Source organism: Columba livia, chromosome 2, assembly GCF_036013475.1.
Source record: "Columba livia isolate bColLiv1 breed racing homer chromosome 2, bColLiv1.pat.W.v2, whole genome shotgun sequence".
Classification (NCBI taxonomy): Eukaryota; Metazoa; Chordata; class Aves; order Columbiformes; family Columbidae; genus Columba; species Columba livia.
In genome coordinates this window covers 63,948,005-63,973,127 of record NC_088603.1, presented here as the reverse complement: position 1 = coordinate 63,973,127, position 25,123 = coordinate 63,948,005, and the positions used below count along the sequence as shown (strand labels likewise).

Sequence of the window (25,123 nt, the reverse complement as noted above, 5' to 3'; positions counted from 1 at the left end):
TTGCTCTTGTGATGTTGCTTTTTTAATGCTTATAGCATTACCAGTTGTACTGCGAGGAAGAGGTATATATGTGTATGCAAGCATACTTAGGTGTATATATAAACACACACACAAATTAAAATTTTGACAGGGGCTGCAAGTGAAGTAAACAATTCTGCATCCTTTTGTGAGACAATGGAAAGATGAGTTAAAGATCAACCTGATTTTGTGGATTTATATAACTGCATTTTTATCTAAAGTATTTTTTCTCTCCCATAAACTGAAGCTGTGTACAAAAGCAAATTACACTGTGGGTAGCACAGCAAAGGCTCTCAGCTGTGCTGGAGGTGCACAGCATATGAATATTCTGTTTTAGGTTTTCATTCTTGTCCTGTATGGTGTTAGCAGCAGGGGTAGAATTTCAGCCTAAGTGTAACTTTTTAATTGCTTTTCTTTAAGGTTCACAAAATAGCCAATATAGATGTTATTGCTAATTAGCTCTGGTCAAGACCACTGTGCTACATAGTATTCAAAGGTTTCCCTTAAACCAAAGGCCATAAAATCAGGAGAGCAGCAAATTAATGGGAAAGGCAGGGCATTGAGATAGAGTGTGGATTATTTGGCTTTTTTTCATATACCAGTGCATTTGTGTGTGATTTTAAAGTAGATGTAATTAGCATGTGTCTCTTAACCTTGCAATTAATTCCCTTTGGTGAGGAGTTAGAGTGGACCTCATAGAACCCAAAGGGGGAGGGCAAAGCAGTTGCTGATGTTTGAAGGTATGTTCTGCTGGGGGACAGTATAGAAAATGAGTGAGAAGCCTCAAAGGGGGACAGTGCCAGAAAAATTTCAGACCACTTATGTGTAATTTTTTGAGAAGGAGGAAGAAGAGTGGATAGTAGTCCTAATGGTGGGGGATAAAACCATGAACTTAATGTGACAAAACAGAGACCCAGCATAAGAGATTTTACAAGATGGTGACACCACGTAAAATGAGGCAAAGAAAACCAAGGGAAGTACTTATCTTCAAACTAGGGGAGGTGACTGAGGGAGATGGATAATGTTGATGTAGAGGAGGTTTCCTCAAACTTGGGCTTCTAATCTCAGGTGTTCAACAGTCCTCCATCAAGTACCAAAACTTCCAGTGAGCTTTTAACAACAAAGGTTCTTCGTATGAATCTTCAAGGTTTATTTGGGTCAAGCTTTCAGGCTTTTTCTCTGTAATTAAGATCTGACATTTTTCCTTTCTCACATGAAAATCTACTGGTTACTTTTTGTTAACTGAAGAACTTTGTGCAGGGGCTTTAAGGAGAGTCAAATACTAAGAGGACTGGCTCTATTGAACCTCTGACATCAGTCTAGATGTGGCCAAGGAAAAGAAGTGTATAGGCCAAAGAATGTAAAAAATGGGTTTCATTAAATGACAGTAATTTGGTTAGTATTGGCTGGGGTGATATTTTCAGAAGGTTCAAGGCCCTCTGGAATATTTTGTTCCCATCTTAGACATGTTAAAGAGGAAGAAGCATCAGTGTTTGGGTACTTACTAGCCAGGTGACAATAGCCTGTAGATGGGAATGTTGTAAGGTTAACGCACATGGAGAGATGCTCGGGTACTGTGGTGACAGGGCTGTGCAGATACTTAGAAGTGCACAGAGATGCAGAAATTCCTAGGTCACAGTCCTGAAGGAATGGAGACTGAGAACAGTGAAAGTACCATCTTTATAGAAACTATGCAAGATGGTAGATTCCTTTTTTTTTTTTTTCAGAAGGAAACCGTTTTGGATCAGAGCCAGAAGTTTTTGGTGCTGAGCTCTCATTTCTTCTCTTTTGTACTGTGAGTGAAACATAGTTCCTTTTCAGTCCAAGTGAGTGTAAAATGAATGCCAGCTTTAGACAGCATTTTGCAGGTTTCTGTCACTTCTTTTATCAGTTCTCCCTGTCTGTCTCTAATGCTGCTTCCTTCCTTTTTTTTCTGTAAGGAAAGAAGAAAGTGCCAGCTGGATATATAGTTGATGAGAAAGGAGAGGTTATGGATCACCCAGTAACAGTCATGCCGAGCCTTCCTGCTCTTGTCACCACAGTTACGTCCTGGGTGTCCTGCAGGATATGCAGGAGTTTCAGAACTGAGGATCAGAGAAACTCACCTGCCGGCTGGAAGCTGCTCAGAATGAGCAAGCAAGCTGGGGAGTGCGAGCCAGTGTGCTGCTCTGTAGTCTTGTGGCTGTCTTGAGATGAGGCATCTGAAATCAGGATTGCCAGGGAGACAGATAATGCCTGAGGCAAATGTCTGAGGATTTGCTGCAGCTGGAGGACTGCAAGTGTGAAAGTCTCCTCTTCAGAAGTCACTGCCTGGCTCCCGGCTCCTGTGGCAGGTGCCTCACAAATCCTCTTCTGAGGATGTGGAAAAATTTATTTATTTTGAGACGCTACTGCTGAGTGCACTGCCTGTGCGTAGCTTAGAGCACTCACTCAAGGTATGAGAGGTCTGAGTTAACTTCTCTTGTCAGCCTGCGGACACAAGTCTGTGTCTTCCAGCTGTCCAGGGAGTTGCTCTTGTTGCGAGGCTGCAATGAGCAGGGGTGTCATCGTATTTGCCTGCTGCTCAGAGCTGAACCCCTTTTACAGCAGAGGCACAGGCTTCTTGAAACAAGCAAAAGAGCAAGTGAGCATGAGTCTTCTACAGTGTAGCCCAGGGCTTAAGACTCAAAGGCAGGGCAGAGAGTTGTAGGTTCCAGCTCCTGCATCCTTGATCTGCATGTTCATTTTACAGTAAACAGACCATGGATAATAACGTGGAATAATTCCAGCTATGGCTGCATTTTGTAACACTTCCAGGTTGGCTGAATTACCGTTATCAGACTGTTTCAGAGCATCTAAGCCCTCAGTTTGGATTCTGGTGTTGTTAAGGGAGGTGTTGGACATCTGACTGCGTGGGCTGGAGTCCTTTGATGGTGTGACAGGAACAGTCAGGTCAGGTGGGCAGGCACCGCAGTCCAGAGTTAGATGCTGGAAATTGGAGGTTCTTTGACCAGCAGCCTCCCAAAGCACAAGACTTAGCTGCAGCCCTGGGGGAGGAGGATTAACTACCCAGGCACCTCTTTAGAAACACACTCAGGAGTAGATACTGTCCAGCCTGCTCTTAGAATGAATTAGTGAGCAGTGTTTTTCATACAGGAGGTCAAGGGTTTGATTATGGGAGGCAATTTGGACAAATGGCAATGAATTGATGCTATTTATAAGGAGCAGGAAGGAACACAATAAAATAAAATCACTAGCCTTCATACAAAGGAAAGAGTTCTTTTCCTTGGTGAAGTTATAGAAATGGCTCAAATTCAAACTCTCCCAGGGAATGTAAATTGGAAACTCTTCACTAACTTCAAATGCAAGAAGGAACCAAACAAGAAATGGGAACTGGGTCAAATGACTAAAGGCAAGTATAAGTGGATGCAGCGCAAGGATTTAAGGATTTAAGTACTGAATTAGAAAGGTCAAGGCACAAAATGGGGTGCAACTAGCAAGAGAAATTGAGAGCTGTGGTAAATAATTTTTAGGATGTCAAAGTCTTTGCTTCACTTTCCCAAAAGGAACTAATATGGTAGCTGACTTGGTATAAAATGCTTCTTGACTAAAAATAATGTAACTGTTTGGACCTCTGTGTCATCCTTAAGTGAAAGTTGATACTGTGGACTCTTCTTTGCGTCAGTTGACATCTATCCCACACCACAATCTTGAATTTTTTACTTGCATTTTGGCCTGACTAGTACTAACCATGGTTATTTGCAATGCTGTCGCTGCCTGCTTTACATTTTTCATATCTGACATGTGATGTGCCTCCCAGAGGAGGTCTTTTAATCTCATCTTTCTTCACCCTCAAGCTGTGTAGGCTTTTCTCCAGTCAGTGCACAAAGAAGCTGCTGAGCTGCTCCTTGCCCCAGCATCAATAGGATTTTCTAACGTAAATCTCTCATCTATCAATGGATTAACATGTTTAAAATGCAACTCACTAAGTGGATTAAAGAGCTCAGGCATGGGTAATAAGATACAGTATCTGTCATTGCAGTAATGCCAGCTCAGATCAATCCAGGATGTTAGTGACTGGGAGTTACCATTTGAACCACATCAATGGAGTATGGTTACAAACTCATGTCACGAATTTCTGTCTGGGCAGGATGGGGAGCTAGTGAATGGAGTGAGCTGCGCAAGCAGTGCCTTGCCATTTTGGGGAATAGGAACATATGCATCCAGATTTAACTTGGACAGATTTTAAGGCGTTTGACAGAAATAAATTGTGGTACAGTGAGATTTCTTGTTTTGTCCTTTTAAAGAAAAAGGGTGTTGTTTGTTTGAGGGGTGGGACCTGGGGGCAAAAGTCCCAGTATCATCTTTATTAGTCATAATTTTCTTCAAATGTTTGCAGTAATACTTATATTTTTCAAAATGTTGGCAATAATATTTATAGCTTTGTTCAGTTCTGCACCTCTGATGATGTGGCCCAGGGCATTGGTTGGTATCCTCTGGCTATCTTCTTGGGACATCTGCCTGTCTCTTCAGCTGCAGATTGCTCTGTATGCCAGGGGACAAGACTGGTCTGCAGACACATGTGGATTTTGTTCTGTTACTATAACTCCTCCTCAGTTCCCTTTTGGTTTTGGGCATTTAAAAGCTGGTTTTGTATATTCCTGTCACAGTACTCAGCATAACCAACATTTTTGCTTTGAAAGTATATAGCATCTATTGAAGAACTAATGTGTTTGGACCCCCTTGAGAGGAAAGGCACTTGGAAAAATGAGTCACGGTTTATTTCCAAACCTTGAAGTAATCGGTATGTGATTTTTTTCCCCCTCTGAATTTTTGAAACCGTTTGTCAGAAAAGATAAGCTTCAGCCTTGGTTAAAAAAAAAAGCAATCATGCGGTGAAACATTTTAACAGGTCAAGTAAGGGCCAGAAAAACTATAACCCCTATGAAAGATCAGGTATGCTGTTTTCTACCTTCTTTTTTTTTTCAGTTCAGTCATTCTTTTAATTCTTCCTGGAAGTAATTTGTAATACAGAGTTTGGTGATGTGTAGTGTCCTGAAATAGATTTGGAAAATACATTATTAAGTATGTTGGGTTGTTTTAAAGATAACTCAGATGTTTTTCTATAAGACTATTACCAAGGTTATAGTTGTTACCTCATTTTGCCTGTCTTTCTTTCAGGAAAACATGACCAAGCAAAATTTATAGCAGAAACTAGAACTTACTCATAACTTAGTACAGTGAACTAGAGATTATATAGCATCACAATAGTTTTGACCAAAAGAGAATCTTACTCTCTTTCCTGTGCTAGTAATTAACTATCCTTCTTCAGCTGAAGTCCTGTTTCACACAATAGTTTTCTTATCTGTGTATATTATTACAATAGAAATAATACTTAAGATTTTCAGACAAAAGATGATGAGTAAATTATCATCATTACCAGATTTCTTGGCTGCCTAATATTAGGTTTAGGGACGTTAATATTTATGTGAATGGAAACGGACTTCAGTCAACAGCTGGCGTAGCAGGAGGTAATTGTGTATTTAAGTGTTTGCACAGGTCCGTGGATTTTGTAGCTGGCCTCATGGTAGCTGCGTGAACATTGACATTTCTTGTTTCATGAACTTCCCAAACCTCCACACTCCCACATAGATTTAGTTCTTTCATTTCTATTATGAAACCGAACTTGGGGAAATTAAGATCTGGTGTACAGGGATGGGTATTTTTAGAAGGATCCCTGAGCACGTGAAAAATGCAGGAGGAGAATCACAGTGTATGCAGGGCAGCCCTGACAGCAAGTGGGAGTGTTATTGAACAGAGGCCAAAGGTACTGTGGGCCCAAGGCAGCATGGCAACCAGAACCAAACTAATGATGTCGAGCCCAGGATTTAGGTGTAATGACAATATAGCTTTTTTGACAGCCAAAAGGGTCTGGTCTAGGTTTGGAACTGACTGGAAGAGTGTGCTTCATTGTATTCTTGCCTGTGGCTGCCACCAGTGGCTGGATTTCAGGTGTTAGTCTGAGACAGTAGCTGTTGAACACTGTATCAAAGTTGAATGACCCTTGCTGCAAAGTAAATGCAAGTTTTCCATGCAGCATGTTGGAATGCCAGAGCTCTGAATTAAAGTTATCTGTGAAGAAACTGAAGCTGTGTGACAACTTCTCAGAAACAAGGTTTAAAGATATAATCTGATAAAAATAGCAGTTACATCTTACGCAAAAGCCATCAGTCTCTCTCGTTTTCCAGAATGGAGGTTGCTTTTTTAAATGACCTGTAATGTCACCACCTTTAGCTTTTCTTCTGTCCCCATTGTAAGCCCAAATGCCTCTGTCCCAGAGAATATCTCTTACTAATATAACAGTTGCATAGTATCTGATTTGTTATGGTGGATCAGGTTTTTTGCTTGGTATTGTTCATGAAGCTGGCAAAATTAGTGTGGATTTACTCTGTGATGCTTCTTGCTGTTTTATATTGTGCAGATGTCAAGCAAAGTGAAAGGAATGGGAATTTTGAGTGTCTCTCATTCCTTCTGCCTTGTCAGAAGGTTCTCATTGACTCTGCTCCTCTCCAGAAAATGCAAAGACATAAATTAAAATAGATAATTTTTTCCTGCCATTGTGGTTGTCTTGTGCCTTTTTTTTTCCTGCTTTGTTCTGTTTTATTCCTCTTCCATCTTCACAAAGGAAAACCTTCACAAAGCCCCAGAAATGTGTGATGCTCACATGCTGAGTGAGCTGTGCCAACACCAGGTCTACCTTTTATTTAGTCTGGTGTCCATGAATTCTGAGGCTGAGGAGCCAATGGCATAAAATACTGAAGGTCAACATCACATTGATAGTGACTTTGCCATAGATTATTTAGTTCAGTTCTGGGTGATGGCTGACAATGCTACAGGTGGGATATTGCTACTGGCCAGTTTTGCCTTTCTCTTTGTGTGGCAAAGTAAAATGGTTCAGTTGGATGCAGTCAATAGTTGTCTTGGGGCGTGGGTTTGCCAAGTATTGAAAAGGGGACACTAGTTACTAAAGGGTGAGGGCAGACTGATAATGATATGAAAGTGTGAAAAGAAGCAGAAAATGAAACTATTATTTGGCATGAATATGTGTCCTTAGGCAGCTAAGTGCCTGTACAGATTTATTCACATTTCACTGAATTTGTTGTGTTAGTCAGTGGAGGTCAATGTTTTCCTTGTCTGGGTTAACAGTAGGACTTTTTTTGTAGCATTCTGTATTTCTGCTGAGGAGGCAGTGACAGAAAGCTTCTAAGTGGTGTGCTGGTGTGTTGCACATATTTGGGCTGGTTCTAACAACCCTGTTAGAATGATGGTTCATTGTCTTGATAATTAACAGAGTCCAGTTGGTCTGAGGTAGGTATTTTTAACTTCAAATGCTTTTAAGAAAGGAAAACATGAACAGCACCTGCTAATGAACAGTTATTTTGGAGTTCTTATTCAAAATCATGTTGTTATTTTGCTATACAGTCAATGGTAATAGGATTGTATATTGTATTATTCATCAAGAAGATGGCTACATATCTCCTAGTGGTATGCTGTTAATGTGCCAAGCAAGTGGCACGGCTGGTTTGCTTTTTCATTCTCTCAAGAGAGGATATTGTGTTTTGTGGTGTAGTGTTTTGTTCTGATGGATGTAGAAATGGGTGTGCACCATGCGCTCATTTTTACTGGCAAAGGCAAGAGCGAAGCACATTTTTTGCCCTTGGAGTGAAAAGTGGTGAGGTCTGTGGGAGGCCTTGTTCCGTGGGGATTCTTGTCACAATCTTGCACCGATCTTAGCGAAGCTGTGCCAGCTGCACACAGCAGCCTGCCCTGCAACACACCAGGGACCAGAGCTGCGGGCTTCAGGTGACCTCCTAAGCAGCTTGAATTGAGGCATTTGAAGGTAGAGATAATGACCTAAGAGAGAGGGTGCTTGCATCAATGTGGTTCTAGCCTTTCCTTAGTATTGTGAAGGAATTTGTGAAATGCTTCATATGCCAGCTTGGGTAGAGTCATATCCAGAGTTCTTCGTGCTTGATACCTGAAGATCAATGCTTTCTCTTTAAAAGTCATATTTATAAATATTTTAGTAGTTTGCAAGTCTTTGTTTTATTGTTTCATTATTGAACACTCCCACTAAAAATGTTATTATTATTATTATTTTTGTTCTTGATTATTTTGAGTTTGGTGGGGGGTTTGTTTGTTTGTTTAATCCTTTCCTTTGTTGTCTGCCTTCCCCTACCTCCAAAGACTGACAGTGGCTCACTCACACTTCCCAGTTCTCAGTTCTTCACTGATTAACTTTGAGTCCAGTTGGGAAAACATATTTTATTTTTCTTCCATTCCTGTTCTGTTGCAGATTTTGACTTGAACTATTTTTGGCATTGGAGCAAGTTTACAGACTACGTGCAGTGTGTCCTGACCTTCACTGGCGTGACCGGTTACATCACTTACCTCTGGCTTGACTCATCTGTCTTTGTGGAAACGCTGGGCTTCCTTGCGGTGTTCACTGAGGCTATGTTAGGCGTTCCCCAGCTCTATCGTAACTACCAGAATAGGTCTACAGAAGGAATGAGGTATGGTGTTTGTCTTACATAAAACAAGTAAGTGTGTGTGTGTGTGTGTGTAGGTAAACCTTTGTGTAGCATGGGGAATGATTTTCTAGGCAGGGCAATGTCATCTTTCTGAATTTTGTTTGAAAATACAGCAGCTGTTGGACTAGGTTTCTCTGTCAGCAGAAGCTGGTGCAGTGCTGCTGAAGGCAGCGGGAGCTCCATTACACCTCTGAGGGCTGACCCCTTGTCCAAGTCTAGTTCCAAGATGAAACATGTTTTAGTAAAATAATGTAAAACTATTGCTGTTGCCATTAGCAACATAGTGTAGCTCAACTCAAGCTGTGCTACATTGGTAATCAGAAGTGGACTAAAGAGATCTTGCATATCAAAAGTAATAAAGAGCAAGAAATATTTTGAGCTGGCAGCAAATAATTCTTTCAGTGTAACTCACATATTAACTCATCACTTTTTCTCACTTACCTACTCATCACTTGTTTTAATACATTAATTTTTATGTAGCAAATGACATCGGTATTTATTTATGTGTAAAAGCTTGTAACTGACATTTTAAAAAGCTCAAATGAGACATTTACAGTCATGACTGGGAAACCTTCTGTAAACAAGCGTGGGACAGAAAACTTTGATCTTGTGCTCACTGTTGGGGCATTACAGAAGATTATCTTTTCATACTGTTTACTGGATATCTCAGTCATAACACTAAGATTTCCAAATTATAAAGGCAACTTGTAAAGCTTTCTAAGAGAGAAAACATTCACTGTGGTGCATCAGTGCAGTGGTCTGTAGAAACAGTACAGCAGAACATTCAGTTCACGGAGTGCTGTGATCATTTGTGGCTGTTTCCTCTTTCATTGTCTTGAAATGACTTCTGTTTCATTGCTTTTAAACTTGCTGGGATAATTTTTACTTTGGTCAATAAAAGTAACCATTCCCCACTGCCCCCAAACCAAATTAATTCTGTCCTTTGTTGACATTGTTCCTTTAACTTGTTTGGCTTGGAGACTCTTTTACTAGCTACTCTTAAGTTCTTTTCTAGCTTGAAATGCTGTTGAGGGAGTGTTCAGAAATTTACTTTGATGCTTAAGGCATTTTTTGGTTTGGATTTTTGTTTGACAGAGTCAGGGTTAACTTGCAAAATATTGGGGTATTTTTATGCACATGCTGCCTTGCAAAATTCTGTACCTGTGATATCCAGAGGCAATTTACCTATTAGACCTTCTGTATGCTCTGGTTTGACTTTTCCTTTATGTTTTTTATCTGCAAATCATAATACCATAATGCCACATTATGATAACCACTGCCAGATAGTGTTTTGCTTTTCCTTAGCTCCTCTCTGAGGATCTGAGTTTCAGTTTTCCAATTTCCTGTATATGCTGTTAAGCACAAGGAGAAAAAAAAAACCCTTTGTGCTTCACAACAATGCTTTCTTTGTAAAGCATTAGGCACAGAATTGCAGAATTCTCATCTAAAACTGTTTGGCAAAAGAGTGCTGTGTCTAGTCAAGAGAAAATGTATGAAAGCTCCTGTTCCCTTGCAGTCAAACGGAACCAGGTCCAGCGATAGCCACCCTCCTTATTGACTGTGCCCACAGATTTTCCAGAAAGCATTCACCCTCTCTGGTTCTGCTCTTGAAGCAGTACTTTGCCTGACATTGGACATCGGTGGTTCTGGGGACTGGTAAGACAATGTACAACATATGCTGCTTTCCTGCAGCTGGAGAATGCTCATGCAAATGCACATGTTAGTACTCTTTCTTTTTTCAGGTCGTATTACAGTTTTATGTATCTTGCAGCTAGCATGTGTACTTTCTAGCACCGTGCAAATGTCATGGATGAGTGGTGCATCCATCACAGCAATCCTGAGTTGATTTGATGGTCTTTATGCATTACTGGGCTGTTCCTACTGTGCAAGTGACTTTCACTAGTATATTACCTTCTGTTGAAGGAGCTGTTGGACGTATTTCCTCAGCTTCCTTTCCGGTGCCGGCTTCTCTGTGTAAAAGCACATCAGAGAAGAGACCCCAGTCCTGGAGGCACTGAAGGGAGCACATGACAGTCCAGCCAGGCCACTCGTAGGATCATGAAGTTTATCAACTTGCATGGGTATTTACCAGATGGGAGTTAGTTGCTGCCCACTGCTCTCTGCAGTTATTTGCTGCTCAGTGTAGAAATAACATGCATGCGGATGGTTACACTGTCAGAAGCAAGTACACTGGTGATCCTCGGCCCATCAGCTGGGCCATAACAGCTGGCTGCCAGATGTGCCCTTAGCAAGCCTCAGTGGCAAAGTGAAACATGATTTTCAAGTGTCTTTGTGGCTTTAAGCATAATGGAGAGAGCAGTGAGAATTAAGCTGTGCTACTTACTGACCTTTTGGAGGATTATCACACCCTGGTTGTAGGCGGTAACTTCTTAAACCACAGTAGGTCTGTCACCTGTGGTGCGTGAGTGGAGCCCACGTCCCTTAGAAACATCACAGCCTTTACTGCTGCCAGAGAAAGGGTTGCTTGGAGGCCCTCATGGCTTGACTGAGAAAAGCAGCAACATGCACCTCTTTCTGAATTGGGGCACACTGACCCACAGCAGCTGATATGTGAAATCTGTTTCTTCTTTAGCAAATAATTCCTTTCCTAAATGTAAAATTATAAAAGAGAAATAGAAAATAAGGTTACAGTATGTGGCCACATCTGATCAGAGTATCCTGTCAGACTCCACAGACGTTGTATTGTTTCTTAAAAAACATGGCAAACACATAACCCCACAGCCCCACCCCTCCCAACCACCCCTTTCTCTTTGAATGAGAAGTTGAAGACATCTCATGCTTGACGTAGGAGCCATTTCCCGATAAACAAGCCTGGAGACCAGAGGCCATGAGGGAGGTAAATGGGACAGGTGCCTGTGGTGGTAGCACAGTACCCTTTGGGAGTCTGGTCCCATTATCTTGCCCCTGTCTTTCAATCAGCTACTGCCTGAGAAGTCCCTTAGTGAAAACGTGTTCAGTGTCTGAGGTAAATGTCCAAAGGACATCTGCAGCTGGGTCAGTTGTGTTTATTGTAACAAGGCATTGCTGCAGTGAAGGAACCACAGTTATGTGCATTGTAGTGCTCCTGAGAACGAGTCTTCCAGTCTTTGATATCTTTATTCTGCTGGATAGAGCTCCTCACTTATTTTTATTTATTTCTTCATTTCTCACTGCTACTTTCATTTTCCTCCTTTTTGTAGCAATATCACTACTATGTCCTGTAGTTTCCTCCTCTGTTCTCAGAGAGCAAAGGAGAAGTTGGAAAGAGGTGGAAATAGTGAAAGCAGAAAGGAGGTGCAGCTGGCTAACAGCTTTTGTGGAGGGAAGTTAGTGTAGCATGTCCTGGTAGGCTGATGACTGAAGGGTAGAAATTTTGCCATAATTAAGTAAACAGAAATAAGTCATTCAAAGGAACAGAAATTTTCATTATGTTCTCTTTGACAAATCACCTGATTACTGTTGGAATCAGTACTTTATAGAAACTTACAACTCTCTTCCATTGTTTGAGTACCTTTGAATAGTTGCAAACCTAAATAGTACAGTCATATTTTCTATTAATTATGGTACTAACTTTGACAGAAGTGCTTTTTTAAATGAATTGTGTTAATACCTATCAAGGAAATAATCACTTGATTTAGTCTCCATTCAGTTCAAGGACAAAACTAATTCTGTCCAGTCACCTAGGAAAAAAGTAATTTAATGACTTTAATTGTTATCGGGATGGATTAGAATCATGGGTATGACTATGTTTTCATTAGTTAGAAAAAGGAAGAAAGCAACCTCAAAACTTAGGAGCTTTGAAATACAGGAGGCATCCTGTGATATGGTAAAAAGCATTACGAGGTTAAAAGATTGCTCATCACTTTTAAATTTTGTATATAATATGTGGTAAAATATTTCAAGATCTTGACACCACAAAAGAGGTCTGGCAGTGGGACTGAGGTGGGCTGCATATCTTGAAGTCTCAAAAGCCACAGTACAAGTGACACCCAAATGTGTCCATCAGTGGTTAGCGTGGAATCACATGGGTCCTGCTGCAACAGCTGTGGGGCTCTGGTGTGCACTGATGTCTCTCCCTGGCTGCACTCTGGGCAGGCAGCAGCACCTGCCTGGATCAGGGCCGTGTGTGTGGCTTCAGAATCACAGAATCATGGACTGATTGGGGTTGGAAGGGACCTCTGGAGATCATGTAGTCCAACCCGCCTGCTAAAGCAGGTTCACCTAGGACAGGAATGGGTCCAGGTAGGTCTTGAATGTCTCCAGAGAAGGAGACTCCACAACCTCTCTGGGCAGCTTGTTCCAGTGCTTTGGCACCCTCAAAGTAAACATGTTTCTCCTCAAACTCAGATGGAACCTCCAGTCTGTGCCTGTTGCCCCTCATCCTGTTGTTGGGCACCACTCAAAGGAGTCTGGTCCTATCCTCTTGCCACCCACCCTTGAGATACTTATAAATTTTGATAAGATCCCCTCTCAGCCTTCTCTTCTCCAGGCTAAACGGACCAACTCTCTCAGCCTTTCCTCATAAGAAAGATGCTTCAGACCCCCGTCTCTCTGCGATCTTTGTAGCTCTCCACTGGACTCTCTCCAGTAATTCCTGGTCAGAGGGACAGAACCAGGTAAGGGCTGTGTCATCTCTCTGTGAGCTGTTTCCCAGGTCTCCCTTCTACCCCATGGCCAGTTTTCAGTCAGCTTGAAAGTAACCCCCTTTCTGCACATCTTTGACTGACACGTTTGGCTGTCATCGAGTGAAAGGCTCAGAACTTCACCACCCAGAGACAGCCAGCACAATCAGTTCCTCTGCTTATGTTTGTATGAGGCTGTCTTGAGAAGTCTGGCCTGAAAAAGCTGAATGAGGAAAATTGAAAATATTAATTTAGCCCCTCCTGTGACAGTACTGGGTTGGTCACTGTGATCACTCTGTTTTAAAAACCTCAAGTAACTGAAGGAGAAACAGGCTGCACTTATTGTCTCAGAAGCTGCTGGAGCCGAGAGTTGGAAATGTTAAGAATGCTTTTCCATTCAGAAGTGTTTTATGAGGTGCGCTGCAGCTGTGAGCTAGTTACGTGCAGGAGTTTATCCCAAATGTATACAGTAAAGTCAGTGCAGTGTGAAGGGGTATGAAAGGAAGAAATTATATTACATTTATATCCCGATATATTATTTCCTCTTTTCCCCTATAGATAATAATAAAAATACTAGAAGATAGTATTTCTTAGGGAGACAAAATTTCATTGTGGGGTGCTTTTATTTGGTACTGATCTATAGCTTTTTCCATTATGACACAGGCAACTCTTTATATCATTTTTAAAGAGCAGCTTTTGACTTCTGAAGACAGTGCTTGTCCCAGAGACAAATCCTGGCTTTATTCAAACTCTGAAGATAAATGCAGGCTGCTGGATTTTCTGCCTGTATTGGATAATCCAGGTGGTGTGGTGAACAGGTGTAGAAGGCTTTATTCAGGTCTGGTTAATCAATGTCCAGCCACCTCCACTAGTGAGATTTTAGATTTAAGGAGATTGAGGAAGTGCTCTAAAAATGCCACTGCTATGTTTTCCTGGGATTTTTTTAGCCTGAGAGAATTTTTGAATAGTGAATAGGTACACAGCCCCAGTGAGTTAGTTCCTTCGGAGTTCTGCTGTTTAAAAGAAAACAGAACCTGAGCTAGAGAGAAGTATTATGGCAATAGTTGTGGCTATGCATTAGCTTACATTCAAAAGAGATGTCAGATGCAATCAACATCTGTTACAGCGACTTTGTTACGTATCTCTGCTTCTTTGGGGAGGTTTAGTAAAGGAGAAAGAAAAGTGTAAAAGGACTTAAAAAGTGTTAAAAGGAAGGTAAGTTAAAAGAGGGTAATGCAGGCAAAGGCAGTATTGATTTATTTTTTTTTCCATTCAGCTTCTGTTTCTCACTGACAGAAAATTGCATGGATGAGAGCAAAATCGAAGAAATAGGAGTAGGGATAATGGAAGTCTACATGAAAGATTTTCTTTTCTGAGTATGCTGTATACATAAAGCAGACACTGGCCAGTACAATTGTGACGAGTTAGTGCATTGTGTCTGGTCTGGGACTAACACCAAGGAAGGTGCTGAAGAGAGATAAGTTTCTTTCAGGGTTTGGAATTGTAGCCTTCAGATGCTGATATAACAGTGTCTACTCTTGTTCTTAAAATAGTAGCTGCTTTATGTATTAAACAGTCAAAATAGAGAAGATCGAAGAGGGGTATGAGAAGTGGGGGCCATTTAGTTTAAAAAAAAATAAAAAAACAGAATGGCTTTGTGGGTTCAAATCATCTGACCCATGTTTTTCATTACAGAAGGCATTGTGTAGATAATCATAAGGGACTAGGTTATAAAAGAGAAAGTGGTTTTCAAGAGAATAATTAGGAACTGAAAGGTAAATCTGTGACCTTGGCAAATGGAGAAATTAAGGTCTTAAGTGTGAGCCAGAAATACATTGGGTAAATGCAGAATTCCTTAATTTCTTCTTAAAAGTGGTTTGTACTTCATGTTGTATAGGCCATTCCTTATTTTCACTGCCTTTCCTGTTTCACTAAGTTAATCAAAACTGTCTGTCAGCATGCTTGCACATTTCCTGCTTTAAACTATTCTCATTATTTACTGTAGTTCTGTGATTGTATTAATTTGTCTTCCTAAATGCTCTTTCTTTCTACTCAGATCTTTAGTTTTCTCCATGGGTCTGCAAAAATAGTTGTTATTGCTTCTGAGGCTCCAGCCAGTGGCAAATTTGTTGGAGGAGTTTTACTTGTTTCATTGTTTCTGCTTTGGTGATATTTCTTCTTTCATTACTGTGGCACTGATCAGCTGGTTACTGTTGTCCTTTATGGTGGCCTTTATATAAAGTACTCGTGTTTGTGTATTTTGGAATTTGCATACACATCCAGGTTTGCAGGACTTTGGGGAGTAGTCAGTACCAGGTTTTGTGCCAGGTTTTGGTACAACCATCAGGCTTGCCACTTAGAGCTTTTCTGTTCCCCCTTTTCATTTGTGGTTCTGATAGATACCACAAACATCAGATTCACTTCCTGAATCTGGCTCTTTTAAAGTTAAGAGGTTGAAGAAAGTTACTTGCAGCATCCACTTTCCTTAAGCATCATCCAGATTGTAGCACAGTGTGGACTGCTGAAGCTCTTGCACATACTGAACCTTTCTCACATCTCTTCCCCTGGCACCTCATCCCGTAAGTTCAAAAAGTAAATTCAAAGCAAGTAACTTCAAACCAGAAGCATTCGTCTTTTAGAAATAGTCCAAGGCTTCTTTACAGTAATAGGAAGAAAACACTGCTGGTATGTCTAATCAGTGCTCTCTTCAGTTGGTGGATTTCTCCGTGCCCTGAAAATTTGCAATAAAGGAGAAAATGTATTGTACTTGTGTTACAAAAACATTTTAAGTTTGGGTGCTCTGTTTTCTTTTGGCAAGGAAGTGTCATGCAAGGTATTTTGCATAGTTAAGGTCAGGGCTTTCCAAGTCACAAAAGGTCAAAGTTGAGCTTATAATGAAGGCACCTGAGAGATGGAAGTTTTCTAAAGATGTGTTTTTCCTCTGTTGCCAACAAATTTGGGAACAGAAGTGCCTCAGTTCTTGAAATTCCTGCATCTGCATTGTTTTGCCAGAGTTCACTGCAGCCAGTTGTGTAAGAAGGATAAGTTATCTAGTTATGTCGTTGCAGAATTGTCTTCCTCAGTGCAGTAGGACTGAGTGGGATCAGAAATATGGAATGGAAGTACATTGAGAGTTGGGTTTGGAGAAATACAGGTTGAGATGCAAGGATGGAAATATCCATAATGGTAATACTGACTGTGATGAAGATCTGTAAAGTGAGCAGAGTGGTGAGTAATTAAAGTGGTTAATAGATGAACTAGAACAGCAGGAAGAAGAGGCTGGTGGAACTTAAGCTGGGAAGTGACTTTGCAAGGTGGTCCAGAAAAACGAGAGATTTTCTTTTACGAGTTGACCTGCAATATGGTGCATTTGGTCCCCTGTTCCTCAGACACAGAGGTCAAGAAAACAGAAGAAGAGTGAGAAGCGTAGTGACTGACATGTTGGATGATCTGCCCAAAAAGTGAGATGGGAAAGGAAGTTCTTGTATTATTCTTGAGTGGAATATAGAAAGAAAAAAAATGTAGTGTCAGAAAAAGCTGTTTCAACAAGGCTCAAAGTTAGGGTTTTAATTTGTTCCGGGGAAGATGGCTGGGAATGATATATGTCCACATAAGGGAATAGAATTATATGCCAAGCAAGTTGTCCCGGCATTGTCAGGTAAGCTTTCAGGGCAGTGGTGAAAGCCCTGTCCCGCAGATACTTCATCTTGTATTAGAGAATTTCCTAAAACAGGATTCCTAGTGTGCAAAGGGGCAGATGGGAAGAGTTTGGGAAGGAAGACAGGCTAGAGAATGTCTGTCCTTTTTGAACTGCAAAGACCCTACTTTGCATCATGCTCCTGTGTGTGGGACATGATTCTTGATGCTTTTATTTCTTGTCCACAGCAGGGCTTAAAAGTGCCGATCTGCAGCCACTGTGGTAATGCTGTGTGTGGGAAGGGGCTCAGGGGCATTGGGGGCATTGGTTTGTGGTGGTGGCACCTTCTGATAAAGTACAGCCTTCTGCTGGGCATTGCTTTGAGAAACAGCACAGCTGTTTGTATGGTGCGTTACTGTATGTACAGTGCATTTCTCTATGTATGGTGCATTACTGTCACCATGGACTTCACTTCTGTACCTCCGTGCATGTGAAAGGAAAGGGGAAAGCCTGGCATTTCATACGAAGACTTAGGTGCTGACTTAACTTTCATATAGAGCTTGCCAGGGGTTATTTCCTTATAACAGCAAAGCTTTTTTGAGAAGAATGTGAGCTTCGTTTCTGGCAAAACCTTGCCGTGTTTCCAGTCAATAAGCTGACTGGAGAGTAGGGCTTTGTCCTTGAGTGATTGCTCTTATTTAACACACATTTCTCCAGTGTTTTCTTAGAATGTGAGAAGCATTTTACTAGCCGAAGGATGTGACTAATTCACGAAAAGTAATGACTGCAATATCATTAGATTTCTGTCGTGGGGAGGGGAGGCGGGGGGAATGCTGGCGGGGGGGAATGCTGGCTTTGGAGACAACTGCTGAATGCTAGTCCCTTGGAACGAGGTAAGCACTGGAGATAGCACTGTTATCTTGTGAATGTTATCTTGTGTATGTTGACCGTAAGTGATAATTGCAGTTGTTGAACTGGAATACTAAAAGCATGCCCAGGCTATGTACTTGTTGCCTTATGAAGATGAAGGGGAAAACGTGCTCAAATTACCTAAATTGGATGAAGAGTCTGATGATTTCTTTGTTGGTCTAAGGCAGGAAGAAAGCATTATGATTTAGGCCTTGGGATATGGCAGCTGTGCTGAAGCAAAGCTCTCTTCCCTCCCGTCTTTTTATTACCTTTCAAATTGAATGTGTCCCAAGTTATTTAGAACTAGAGAAGGAAATACACTGAATAGCGTTACACAGGGACATTATTTTGCTATCTCTTAGCACTGGCCCTGCAGGGTGTAGCATCAGTGTCCCTCCCAGCGGCAGACAGGCTGCAGCAGCTGAGGTTTGGGGGGCCGATTGGCCCTGTGGGGAGTCTAGAGCAGTATTAGCCAGCAGCTGTGCCTGCAGCTCCATTGACTGTAACACCTTGAGCAGGAGGTGAGAGACAGGGAAAGGGGGACAGATGCTCAAAACCAACTTAATGAGTGAGATGCTGAAGGGTGGTGTAGTTTAGGTGTGCTCTGCACCATTTACATTAAGCTGATAGTACTGTGCGTGTTGGCAGCTGACTGTATTATTGCAGTGAGCAGTGCAGGGCATGATTTCCTACCCCAGCACCTGAGGAAAGCTGCTCCCTGTCATGGCAGCAGGTTTCGAAGCTTCCAAATCCACCAGAAGCAGAACCCATATCATAGTATTCGTACCACCTGAGTGAGCAGACCTGAGCTTTGCAGCCTGGCCAGCATCCATTTGTGTCTCCTGGCAGGAAGGGCACTGGTGTGAATCGTGGTTCAGGTCTTTCTGCTGATCCACAGACTGCTGCTGCACAGACTTAGGGTGTTTAAGGATGTTAAGACCTGCTGCCCTTCTTTTTGCTGTGGAAGTTGTATAGTACTAGAAATATTTTGCAGCTGTTAAGGGTTGCCAGTTTCTGGACCCTTACAGACTAAATGTTAGGTGTAGCTGCTTCAAATAGCCAGAGGTCGTATCGGTGATCCTGGATTATCCACCAGCTACGTGTTGTGTGTCTTGTAGTTTCCCCTTGATTCTCCTCTGACAGCATGTTCTAACAAATACTGGCTTTTGGGTGGGCCTGCTAAGCAGAATCAAAATGCCTGACACCCTGCCACTCTTGGAAGTTTAGAAAACAGATGTTCATGAAGAAAAATAATTGACAAATACCCGTTTACCCTATTTTTCCATAAAACTTTTGTTTATTTGTGAGTCTGCATAAAATGCATATATTAACAAAGAGGCCACCAACAAAAAATCACTTTAGACTGCATCTTTGTGGGTTTGTTTGCCTGGTGGTGTTCCAAAGTGGAGTCCTCCACTTCATCTTTCCTCAGTGACTTGTACAGTCCTTGAAAATCTCCAGAGCTTTCAGATAGTTTGCTCTTGTATTACAGCCCTCTGTGGTATCCATGGATGTGGCTTTAACTCAGCTTGCTTTAGCTTGGTTCCAGGGATCCAAAACAGATACTGAACCTCTCTTGCTACATGCTTGTCTTAACTTCTGCTAGCATTGCAGGGCTGGACAAATACTGTTATTAGTAGTATTGATAATAACAAATATTAATAATAATTAATATTAATAGCTCCCTCTGGAGATGGTCAGTGCTGCCTCAGAAGAATTGTTGAGAAGTGAGGCAAGGCGGTCTCGATGAGGCAGAGCACGTAGGACTGGTGAAGAATTTCAGGCTTGGATTCCAAGCTTTTCAGACTTTAGACACTTTATATATCTGATCCCAATGTTTTCTGTTGTTGTGTTGTGGTTTGTTTTTTTTTTTCTTTCTCCCCGTTTAATAATTTTGGGCAGGCTAAACAATTTGGTTAACATCAGAACTTTTTTGTTAAGCTATATGGCTTTATGTTAGGAACAAATGCTCTACTTAATAATTTTTGTTTGTTTCATACAGTGTTAAAAATACCATGGCATTCGGGTTTCATGTTTTCTGGTCTATGTTTCACTGTTGAAGGCAGGCCAGCCTCTGATGGAAGTGCAGTGTTACGGATGCTTGCTGTCTTCTCTGAGTAGACTGTTTTGGAGCTGCAAATCGGAGCTGAAAGTTTTCCAAAGTCAGGATGTTATAAATGAATCTGCTTTCTCTTCCAGACGTTCCCATGCAAATGGCTTGTGTGAGGTAACAGCTTAAAAGGTTGCAGGAGAGATACCTTCTGTACCATCTTCCAGAAAACAATTGCAGTGTTCAAAATACTTACTGACAGGCTGTTTTGATGTGGACCTTATTTCTAGAAAAAATACTAGCTTGTCAGCTCTTCAATGATTTTATTCTGGTTTTATATCCCCAGTCATGTAAAGAACTCTTACCATTTTTTAATACATATGAAAGTCAAGTGCTAACACTTGAATAAATCCCTGAAACTGTGGCAATCTAGAAAGTCACATTTTTTAATCTGGCATCACCTGTGTCTCAGTCTAGCACTTGGCCATGATTTGGGGAAGTTGCAGTCAGCTTCTACTGATCCTTGAATAAAAGAGTCCAGGCTACTTCTCCTCTTTTTAGTTTCCGTTGGGAAGAAAAACAAAACAAAACAAACAACCACAACCCGCAAATTTCAAAGCAGATAAAGTTCAATAAATTATACTAATTTTTCTGTTATTGAAAATAACTTAGAATTTTTGAATTCGTTGACTACCTGAGCACAATTAGCACTATATTTGTGACTGCAGCAGGCTGTAATTACATCAGGGCAACACGTACCTCCTGTTACTATTTGTGCTGAAAATGTCTGATGAAACCACTACAGAATTTCTCAGCGGAAGTCACTGTGTAATGTCTGATTCCCTTTGTGTCTTCCAGCTTGCTGGGTATTTTTGGGTTTGTGTGTTAAGCTACAAACATGCAGAGTCATAACACTGACTGAGAAAATTTATAGTGCGAACGGGAAGTGAGTGCTGCTGTGTCTCTCTTCTTGTGTAGGTTTTGTGCTAAGTACCAGCCTGTCTTCTGCAGCCTGCTGCTCTGCAGCTCTGCTGGTGTGCTGCTGTTTGTAAGTTATTTTGATGGATGGTTGCAACTGGCCTTAAGACAGACTAGCTTGCCAGGGAGGAGAATGAGGTGGCTTCATGTCTTATTTTTTTCCAAAAGATCATTTTTCGGTAGTTTTTGCTCTTTCAGTTGAAGGAAGAAGAAAGATGTGATGACCAAGAAGTGACAACTGTTGAGCAGAGTGTGCAAAGACTCCAGTGGAAAATCAGAGGCTTTGAAACTGTCACAGCCAGGTTTTGAGCAGAAGGAATGAAGATGCTGAAAAGCTTTGAGGCAAATAACATTAGTCCTGGATAAGGGGGGATTGGAGCCTAAATATCTGGCTAATCTCACTGTTCTGTAAGTTACTCAGCCACTAGTACAGTTCCTCAAAGAGAAGCAACAGAAAGGTTGTGGTTTTGTTTTTTTTTTCCATATGAATGCACTTTACAATCCCTTTTTACATATGAATAATTTCAGGAACATTTTGTAAAAAATATGGTTTGTTGGCTGACTGCAGATACAGTGTACTAATAGGTGGTTTTTACCTCTAATTGCTCTTACTTCAGAATTAGTACACAATATGCAAGGATCTTGAATGAAGCAAGTTGCTCCTTGAGAAATGTTAATGCTGTTTTCCAGCATGCTATTTATTTATTTAGCAAATTAAGATTGGTACAGTGTCTTTATGAAATCTAGTACCAGTGGTAGAGAACAGCAGCACTGTAGAGAATTTTTGTATTACAATATTAAAAACCAGTATTTAGCAACCCGGCCCTAGTCCAGTGTCTGATCAGAAATGACAGTTTCTTTCTGAGAATTAATTCCAACAGCAGAATAAATAAGTGTTTTTTTCAGATTTTAAGAGCAGTTGAAAAATACCAGCTTTTCCTCTACGTGGTCAATTGCAATTTACACAGACCTGACACTGTTACTACATGAGCAGTTCCTTGTAAGGATATCAGCTATAAGGAAGGTGCTTGCTTTTAAGAGGTGTATTGTCACTGGATACTGCAGCACTGATTTACACTATTAGGAAGTACTATTTTTACCACAAGTCTGTTTCAGCCTCTGGCAATACCAGCTATTTCAGCACAGTTCCTGCCTCCTGCCCCTCCAGTTGGCATCTCTGTTGTCACACAACCAACTGCTGCCATTTGTTTATTTCTGCCTCCCCAAATTGTTCTGTGGCACTGCTCACTCCTAACCCGCTCAGTCATCTGTGCTAAGAGCAGTTGAGCTGTCCTGCCAGTCTGTATCCTCCAAATCAGCAAAGTGAGCATTTCCTGCTTTCCACATCTCCCCAGCTTAGCTTTGGGCTATTTCAGGAAAGACATCAGTTTACTTGCTCCTAAATCCTGCTTTGTTGTGTAGCCAGTGCTGTGCAGAGCAGCTTTGCTCACATGGCTTTGCAGGTGTCAGGAAGATGCAGTGTGAAGTTGGTCTTCATGAGTAAGGTTGGAAAGTTTTTGCCGCATGCAGCCTCTGTGCAGAAGTATCCAGTCTTGGGCAGTGTTGATGGTGGGTGCTGCCTGCCTCTCACAGCAAAGCCTCATCTGTGTTAACAGTGTAGCATTTTCTTCTGCGCCATGAAGCCAAGGGCCAGACATACATCAATGAACTGTGATCTGCCAGCTGGTGGAACCTGGCACATGGCATCTGCACAGGAGCAGAGCCACGCATAGGGCTTGTTCTACAAACTACAGCTTCCTCACAAGGGGAGCAGGAGGGGCAGGCACTGATCTCTTCTCTTTGGTGACCGATGACAGAACCTGAGGGAATGGCAGGAAAACTGAGACTAGAGGGTTGCCCCCTTTGGTGTACTGGTAGCTTGTTAAAAATGAGCCTCACACATCTTCCAGGAAGGGATGGGAGCTTCATTCAGCAAACAGGTTACAGCAGAGCAGTGAAAGAACAGCTTGGGTGTGCTCTTCCCTTTTTACTCTTCCTTCCCCACAGTGAATGGAAAACTCTGTTTGTTTTGGGCAATAAGACTCTCAATTTCTGCACAGACACTGCTCTTTTCTCCTCCAGGGCAGGTAAGAGTCAGCTATCTGCCCAAAATGAGTTGGTTTCTTTCTTTTCTAACCCAAAAGAAGAAGAACAAATACAAGAATTACCTGGCTTCCTCAGCAAGTGGATGAACTTGAGAAGCTGCAGACAACTGGCTTTTCTGTCCTGGTGACACGATAGCTGACAGTGTGAGAGCAGTGATGGTTTATCTATGTGATCAGTCACGCATAGTTGTGCACGCACCGTTGCATTATTGCAAATGGCATCTGCATATGCAGCAAGGACAAGACAAGTGCACAGCCCAAAAAAGGGGGGAGGGCCGTTACTATTGTGTGCAATAGGATGTAGCAAAAGCCATGTTGATGGTGTAAACTTCCTTCAGCCCCCTCCCAGCCTCCTGAGGCATGGGCCTGTGATGCAGTAGTGGGGGCAGGGGCAGCTCTGTTCTCCCCTGAGATGCCACCCAGACACTGGATGGGTTTCTCAGCAAGCTGAAACTTTCAGGCTGTGTGTGCAAATGCATGTTGGTTGACGTGTGGGAGAGCTGACAGCAGTTGTAGCTTTTCCTCTCCTTAGGGCAGACACTGGAGGAGTGAGACACCTGCTTAATTGGAGAGGATGCTGGGGGCATTCAGGGATGCTTGCAGACATTGCAGTGATGAGGTGGGGGTCCTGGGCCAGCACATGCTTCTTCTGCTCATTATTTAGCTTCACCCTTTTGGTGGGCTGACCCTGGCTGGATGCCAGGTGTCCACAGAGCTTATCTATCACTCCTTTCCTTAACTGGACAGGGAGAGAGAAAAATATAAGAAAAGGCTCATGGTTCGAGATAAGGACAGCGAGATCACTCACCAATTACCATCATGGGCTAAACAAATTCAACTTAGGGAAATTAGTTTAATTTATTGCCAATCAAAATTAGACATCCGGCAGCTCCTGTGTGGGATCCGCTTTGAGCTACATGGTGGATGTCTGCTCTACCATGGACCTCTATGGGCTACAAGGGGACAACCTGCCTCAGCATGGTCTGCACCATGGGCTCAGGGGCCTGAAGCACCTTCTGCCCCTCCTTCTGCACTGACCTGGGTGTCTGCAGAGCTGTTCCTCTCGCATATTCTCACTCTTCTCTTCCTGCTGCTGTCCTGCAGCAGTTTTTTTCCCCTTCTAAATATGTTATCCCAGAGGTGCTACCACTGTTGCTGATGGGCTTGGGCTTGGGCAGCAGTGGGTCCATCTTGGAGCTGGGTGGCATTGGCTCTACTGGACATGGAGGAATCTTCTAGCAGCTTCTCACAAAAACCACCCCTGTAGCCCCCCTGCTATGAAAACCTTGCCACACAAACCCAATACAACCCTGAATGCCCTTGTCGCAGGCTGTACTACCCCATCTGTCCACCCCAAATTCAGGTCATTTCTGTGGATGTGTGTCCCAAGTTCCCAGTTCTCATCTGTTATTGTCATTCCCTGTCCTGCTCCAACCTCTTTTTCCTACCCCCTTCTCATCTGATGTCTCCTGGGCTTTTCTCTGGGGCTCTTCATTGCCTAGTCTCACTTCCTGTGTGATACTGTCCCTGTTTCCCTGCTAAACTGGTTTTGGTTACCCCATGTACCTTTAGGCCTGTGCTGCACATGCTCCTTTTGTCCCATCCCCACTCTGGAGAGCAGACAGTGCTCCCACAGTCACTGCTTTGCATTAACCCTGGGCTCTGAGAACCTCCGAGCGGCTGCAGTACTAAGGGTTTGTGGAACACAAGTGTTTTCTATATATTTTGCATTTTTATAGTACCTTGGTGATTTACAGGTTTTCTTTGCTGTTTTGTCCAAGATATTGGACAGAGGAAGATGTATAAATTTTGATTCAGTGACAGGCTGGTGGTGTTAACTCTTTAAAATATCTACTACATTTTTTAAAATAATTTTTGCCAGGTTGAGATTTCCCTGTGTATAGAGCAGTCATATCCTAGAGAGAACCCCAGGTATGATGCTGATTTCCTTGAATGTCTGATATATGAGCTGAAGAGCGGTGCTCTGGAACATGCAAAGGCTATTGCAGCATGCACTCAGTTACCCAGTCGGTATTGCAGGCTGTTGAGTTCACAGATGGCTTCCCAGCAAAATCCAGAATTGCTTGGGTGAACTCAGCACAGCATGTGACACAGCTAGAGCTGAGCTTCTAGTGCTTGGCTCCTATGGTGCTGCTGAACTGCATGTGTCTGTAGGGTTTCCCCCAGTGATTATTCTTTCTTTAGGGGAGTAAACTCTTCTGTAGGCTGTACAT

The 25,123-nt window shown here is 42.2% G+C and overlaps 1 protein-coding gene and 1 long non-coding RNA gene across 8 annotated transcripts in view; one reads left to right on the top strand and one right to left on the bottom strand.

Moving 5' to 3' along the window:
* SLC66A2 (solute carrier family 66 member 2) overlaps positions 1-25,123 on the top strand; it is a 78,525-nt gene that overhangs the window by 38,518 nt on the left and 14,884 nt on the right. For 4 of the 7 annotated variants that reach the window (XM_065052279.1, XM_065052280.1, XM_065052276.1 and 1 more), the window contains one exon: positions 8,354-8,570. The exons of 1 other annotated variant lie outside the window; for it this stretch is intronic. In XM_065052279.1, coding sequence (XP_064908351.1) covers positions 8,354-8,570 — 217 coding nt within the window. Of the gene's footprint in view, positions 1-8,353; positions 8,571-13,077; positions 20,549-24,771; positions 24,809-25,123 lie in introns of those variants that run through there. 2 more of the 7 variants (XM_065052281.1, XM_065052278.1) reach the window with 2 other exon arrangements.
* LOC135578518 (uncharacterized) lies at positions 20,684-25,090 on the bottom strand. Its single transcript, XR_010470234.1, has 2 exons — positions 22,953-25,090; positions 20,684-22,604 (listed from the first exon to the last, which is right to left on the bottom strand). It is a non-coding gene; the product is annotated as an uncharacterized LOC135578518 (long non-coding RNA).